Raw genomic sequence first — 7,006 nt, forward strand, 5'->3', positions numbered from 1 at the left:
GTCATGTGAGCAACTTGGTTACCTTAGCTACCTTGGAATGAAATTAAAAATGGGCGAAAAGGAAGGAATTTGAATTCAGAATAGCTATTTAATGCCTTAGCCTTTAATGAGATCTACGATCAAAAACACATGGGGGTTATGACCTTTGACTTATCAATAAAGATTTCATTTAATAAAACCTTAACTCTGTTACATTCTTTGTGTTTGTAGATGCCGATTCTTATGAGAACATGCAGGCCCCTATATACTCCCAATTGAACCGTTCTGTCAACTCGCTGGCCCATTCCACTGAAGACGGGGTTGAACAGACAGGGTCAAATATTTCAGACGTCTCACCAAAGCAACAGTTGCCCAAGAGCACCGAGCTGAAGCAACTAAGTATGAATGTTCAGGATATGCCTGAATGTACAAGTGTGTGATGTATGTAAGGGTAGGATAAACTTGTCAAATGTAATTTTCTATTTTCCTTTTTTCAGATGGAGACTTTTACCTGTCCTATCAAACCAACAACTTCTGAGAGTTCTCATAGCAGGGATGGACTGTAAACTGTTCAGTAAGAGTTAAAGAAAACCGACAAATCACAATGGCCATCAGAATGAAGGATAACTGTCATTTTTAGCGTGACAAAACGTGACACTGGAGGATGGACCACCAATAGAGAGACATTGTGGATTTCATGTGGCACCCTTTATGTTTGACCATGGAGGCTTGTGGAATTTTAGTTGCAATTGAAAAAAGTGGAAAGCCACCCACCTGTCTTCTCTTATTTTAATGAATGAGGGCCATTAGTGGCATGGAAAGAAGAACTGTCATTGGACTACAGAGACTTATCACGGCACCGTGTGCTTCTGGCATAGTTGGGTTTTCACGAATGGCACTGACCAACACAAACCCATCGTTTTTCCATTTCCAGTAAACTCTTGTCAATTTAAAAATGAAGCCAGCTCTTCGATACATACGGATTATTAATTTTCATGTTCTCTGGGCCAAAAACGTCCGTGCTATAATGGTGCAAAAACTCACATGTTGTCCTGGATTGTAGGCCCCTTACTGTAGACAACTGGGTCTGATAGATTGGTTATCCGGTGTAAGAAATTGAGGAGATGATGTGCAAAATTGTCTATTATGTTGCAGTGAACCTAATTTTAATTTATATAGAGCAGGGTTTCATGGAATCCTAGGGTTCCTCCAGAGGTTGCTAGGGGTCCCTTGAGCAAGCAGCAATTTCTGCTTCTCAGATAAGTTCCCACTAACAACCTTGATCTTTTTTGCTTGTTGTAAGGGGACAATTCTTCCCAATGTCCGTAAGTGTAAGGAACATTCTTCCCACTGGCGATCACACTATTGTATCATGAGTTATAGATTTAGTAATTTTTCCTTGAGCCCGGAAAGTTCTTTCAAGGGTTCCTAAGTGTTAAAAACGTTGATAAAGACTATTTCTTCCTGGGTACTCTGCCTGCTGTTGGTGAGCCAGCCAGAATATCACACTAGGGCCAATTTTAGACAGGAGACAATTAGCCCACCTACACTTCTGTAAAGTGTGGGAGGAAAGTGAATTGCCTGGAGGAAATGCAAGTACAGGAGAAACATGCAAACTCCATGCGGATAGTGTCCTGGCCAGGATTCAAACTGAGGACTCCAGTGCTGCAAAGCAGAAGTGCGAACCACTAATCCGCTGTTCTGCCCTTACAGCTGATATGGAGTGCGCCGACTACTTGGTGCACTAATGCGCCTATTTAATGTGTCCAAAGTATATGCAGTCATTTCAGTCACACGTTGCACCAATTGCAACAGCTCTGTGAAATGTCGTAAGTAAGGACTTTCCTATTTCTGACGTCACGTGTCACATTCAACAAGAATATTCTTTGTGAATCAGTGTTCATTCGAAGCACTGGTAAAAATGCTGCAGTCTGCACTGATTTAATGTTGCACCCCTCTGACTTGTTGCAGACCTATCGACTTGTTCCATTTGCATCTGTTTGGAAATATTTTAATCTTTGTCATGTTTTTAAAATGTATTTTGGATTTAAAGAAAAACAAAAATGTACAAAATGACTTTTATAAATGCTAATAAATATACATTTTCACTTGCTCTATGCAGTGCTGAAAGTCATAAGAAAAAAAAAAGCTTTTGGAAAGGTTGGGACCTCTGTAAGGTTTTCATTGTTGAACCACACTCTATATCGGTCCTAATAACCATTATTGTTAGAGACGGTGCCGGGGAATCCAGCTTTGTATAGTTGTCCTTGGAACAGGAGATGTGGGCAAATCTTCCAACAACAAAAAATAAGGTTTCTAACCAGGGGCGGACTGACCATTTGGAAACTCGGGCACTGCTGGGGGCCCGGGGTCTGTAGGGGGCCCCATGAGATGCCCCTGGTACCTTTTTCATAGGCTTTTTTGAGTTTGGGTAAGGACACAGGGGCCCCATGATCCCCTATTGCCCGGGGCCCCATGAGTTGTCAGTCCACCCGTTTCTAACCATTCTCTGCTATATTTACAGCTTTATACGAGCAAAGTAGGGGAACCATCCACGAGCCAAAAGGCTGCCACACCCCCAAATGGCTAGAAAATGGGAAATTCTCCCGTTGATGTGGCACTGCACTGCATCTGAGCGCCACAAACCAAAAATGCTATTTCATTCGTTTTTAATATTCAAAGCAAACTCGCCCCCCCCCCCCCACACCCCCCATCCATCCATGTCTCCATGCTTTATTTTGCTGAGAAATCACTTTGAAAAACACCCCCTGGCATTTTTTGCAGTGGCCAACTTGAGTAAGGGCAGATGATTCATGTATTATTTACTTTCTGGAATACATCTGCCCTTAGCTCAGGCATAGGCTGATGAAGATGAGCTGAGAACCCTCCCCTCCTGAAGACTGCTGGGATGTGATGGGATGGAAGTAACTGAAGAAATGTAAAAAAAAAATTTAAAACAAGTAAATATAATATATATTTCTTATCTAATTACTAATTCTAGAAGCATAAGGATTAAAAATAGTTATAAAGTGTTACTAGATCCAGGACCCTGCATTCACTGTATCCAGTCTCCCCGGACCCTGCATTCACTATATCCGTTCTCCCCGGACCCTGCATTCACTATATCCGCTCTCCCCGGACCCCGCATTCACTATATCTGATCTCCCTGGACCCTGCATTCACTATATCCGGTCTCCCTGGACCCTGCATTCACTATATCCGGTCTCCCTGGACCCTGCATTCACTATATCCGGTCTCCCTGGACCCTGCATTCACTATATCCGGTCTCCCCAGACCCTGCATTCACTATATCTGCTCTCCCCGGACCCTGCATTCACTATATCCGGTCTCCCCGGACCCTGCATTCACTATATCTGGTCTCCTTGGACCCTGAATTCACTATATCCGATCTACCTGGACCCTGCATTCACTATATCCGCTCTCCCCGGACCCTGCATTCACTATATCCACTCTCCCCGGACCCTGCATTCACTATATTCGCTCTCCCTGGACCCTGCATTCACTATATCCGCTCTCCCTGCACACTGCATTCACTGTATCCGCTCTCCCCGGACCCTGCATTCACTATATCCACTCTTCCTGGACCCTGCATTCACTATATTCACTCTTCCTGGACCCTGCATTCACTACATCTGGTCTCCCCGGACCCTGCATTCATTATATCCACTCTCCCCAGACCTTCCATTCACTATATCCCACAGTACACACAACATGGAAATGCAATTATTGTAGTAAATATAAACTGCTAAATACCTTTTCTCATCAGCAGTATATAGCAGTCTTGTGACCTCTATCATTGTCCAGCAGAGCACTGGTTAAAGCCTCTAGGACAGTGGTTCTCAACCTTTCTAATGCCGCGACCCCTTAATACAGTTCCTCATGTTGTGGTGACCCCCAACCATAAAATTATTTTCGTTGCTACTTCAGAACTGTAATTTTGCAGTGGGAGGAGTAGTGCCCCATCATTGGTATCAGTGGGAGGAATAGTGCCCCATCATTGGTGTCAGTGGGAGGAATAGTGCCCCATCATTGGTGTCAGTGGGAGGAATAGTGCCCCATCATTGGTGTCAGTGGGAGGAATAGTGCCCCATCATTGGTATCAGTGGGAGGAATAGTGTCCCATCGTTGGTGTCAGTGGGAGGAATAGTGCCCCATCATTGGTATCAGTGGGAGGAATAGTGTCCCATCATTGGTGTCAGTGGGAGGAATAGTGCCCCATCATTGGTGTCAGTGGGAGGAATAGTGCCCCATCATTGGTGTCAGTGGGAGGAATAGTGCCCCATCATTGGTGTCAGTAGGAGGAATAGTGCCCCATCATTGGTGTCAGTGGGAGGAATAGTGCCCCATCATTGGTGTCAGTGGGAGGAATAGTGCCCCATCATTGGTGTCAGTGGGAGGAATAGTGCTCCATCATTGGTGTCAGTGGGAGGAATAGTGCCCCATCGTTGGTGCCAGTGGGGGGAGGAATAGTGCCCCATCGTTGGTATTAGTGACACCAATGATGGGGCACTATTCCTCCCACTGACACCAATGATACTTACCTTGCTGACCCCTGCTCCAGCCTGGGCTCGCTCTCTCCCTCTCCCATCTACAGCCTGCAGAAGCAAAATTTGCACTTACCTGTCAGCTGTCTTCCTTCTCTGGCCTCTCTCCTCTTCACTCGGTCCTGCAGCTCCCTCGATCTTCTTCGATCTGCGCGCTCTGCCGCTCGGCTCCTCCTCTCCAAGCTCCACCTCCTCTCCGGTGATTGGCCGCCTGTGTGCCTCTCCTGAGCTACAGTTCCGGTGGCCAATCAGCGGCGAGGAGGCGGAGCTGTTGAGTGATCCCGGAGGTGTGGCCAGGTTACAGGGGCAGCATATCATCCCGCCCACAGATCGCGAGACAGAGCAGCGGTGTCTCGGTTCCTAAGACCATCGGAAATATGTCTTCCGATGGTCTTAGGCGACCCCTGGGAAATGGTCGTTCGACCCCCAAAGGGGTCGCGACCCCCAGGTTGAGAACCGCTGCTCTAGGAGGAGTTTTCATTTTGCTCTAGGAGGATGCAGAACCCCTGACCTTTGTCTGGACAGCGCTGATTGGCCCTGTGCTGATCACATGCACTTTCCCAAAAAAAGAGAAAAAAACTCTCTAGCAATACACACCAAACTGAGCATGTGCAGAGTGACTCCACACAAAATGTCTTATTAGGAGATAATAGGGGGGCACTGCAAGAAGGGTAGGATCAGAGAAGACAGGATCAAACAGCCTTTTTACACAATGCAGAGGATTAACCCCTTAGGTTCCACAGGGAGTATAACAAGCATGCTTTACTGCATATACAGACCTATTGTACTCTTGTGGGTTTAGAAACACTTTAAAGTTGATTGAGAGAGTGAAGTTCAACTTTAAAAGAAGTTTTTCAGAATGCTCTGGTTTGAATAAATTCACAACCAAATACTCCAGAACTTCAGGCATAGAAAGGTCATTATACATATTTTTGGCTTTAAATATACAATAAAGCAGGGCTTTTTTTCAGCGGGAACACAGTTCCGGCACCTCCAGCACTGAATGTGTGTAATGGCAAGGGATATGGGGTGTGCTGGAGGATCTATTGATGGTGCCTGCTGGGGGACATATTGTTGCAGGGGGGTCTATTGATGCTGGTGGGGGATATATTTTTGCTGGGGGTCATTTGTTGATGGGATGGATCTACTGTTGAGAAAGGGGTCTATTATTGCTGATTGTTGGGAGGGTCTATTGATGCTGGAGGGGAATCTATTGTTGCAGGAGGGGGATGTATTGTTGCTGGAGGGGGATGTATTGTTGCTAGAGGGGGATGTATTGTTGCTGGAGGGGGATGTATTGTTGCTGGCTGCTTTTCTTGTTATCATTAACAAATTCAATACACATTACTTAGCACCACAAAATGATACTTGGTTCTGTGTTCTCTAAAAGGGTGGTACTTGGGGGGGGGGGGTACCAAGGAACAGTGCTTGGAAGAGGGTAGGGGTTGGAGACAAGGGGTGACTTGCAAAGGGAGAATTCCTGCACCTACTGTCTGAGAAAAAAAGCCCTGCAATAAATTAATGTAAATCCAAGAAGAAATATGTCATTTATTGCAGCTTACCATTCCTTGGATGTGATGGCTGCATTAGTTTTCTTTATTTCCACCTACTAATCCCACAAGTAGCACACTTCCTGCCCTAGGTTGACAACAATGACTGTACTCTATTTATGGAGAAGCAGCGTTGTCGCCCAAAGATATGAGTACAGAACATCTCCACCCTCGCTTCTTCTTTATCATTTATACCATGGGGGGGTAGTTTATTTATTTTTATTTATTTATTTCAGGTACTTATATAGTGCCGTCAATTTACACAGCGATTTACATATATATTGTACATTCACATCACTCCCTAAGGCAGGCCATACATGGGTCAAATTCTGAAAAATTTTCTTTAGAAAATCAGAAACTTCCATGTGTTTTGTAATCTGATGTTGTTGTCACCATGGATTTCGAAATTTGACCAACCGAGCCTTCAGTTTAATCTCATGTTGCTTCAGAAAAGAATTTTTGTGGCTGGGAATCTTTTCTTTCCAGGCCATTTCTTTTTTTATTATATCTCCCATCGTTGATTAGAATTTCTTTCTTGGTTTTCAAGTAACTTCTTAACCCCTAGACACCGAGTGCATGCAAATATGTGGCCTCTCCGGGTCTGGGTCTTGATGCTGAGTGGCCGCATATTTGCGTTCCATTAGAAAATACATAGGTGCTGAGAGCGTGCACCCTGCGCGCTCCCAGCACATATGTCCGTGACTCACGGAAAGGTCCCGATCTCCCCTTCCGATTGGGACCTTCTCCGATCATGTGACCGCCGTCATGGTGAATCACGGTGGTCATATGACCATAAAATCCCGGCTTCTGAAACTCTTAAAGGGCCGGAAGGCGCCAGCGCAAAAGGGTTAACCATGATGTATTTTTCCATTATTCCTATACCCCTGCGTGGGTTAACCTCTCTAAAAATAC

The 7,006-nt window shown here is 45.2% G+C and overlaps 1 protein-coding gene across 1 annotated transcript in view; it reads left to right on the forward strand.

Annotated features, from left to right (window-relative positions):
- Nucleotides 1-2,092, forward strand: part of CD19 (CD19 molecule) — a 60,593-nt gene extending 58,501 nt beyond the window's left edge. Inside the window, exons 11-12 of the mRNA XM_089693483.1 lie at nucleotides 211-378; nucleotides 477-2,092. Of these exons, the coding sequence (XP_089549609.1) occupies nucleotides 211-378; nucleotides 477-517 (209 nt within the window). The 3' untranslated portion in view covers nucleotides 518-2,092. The remainder of the gene's footprint in view (nucleotides 1-210; nucleotides 379-476) is intronic.
- Nucleotides 2,093-7,006: the final 4,914 nt, after the last annotated feature.

This window comes from Staurois parvus, unplaced genomic scaffold (assembly GCF_062004578.1).
Source record: "Staurois parvus isolate SC_StPar_1 unplaced genomic scaffold, SC_StPar_1.0 ptg000024l, whole genome shotgun sequence".
Classification (NCBI taxonomy): Eukaryota; Metazoa; Chordata; class Amphibia; order Anura; family Ranidae; genus Staurois; species Staurois parvus.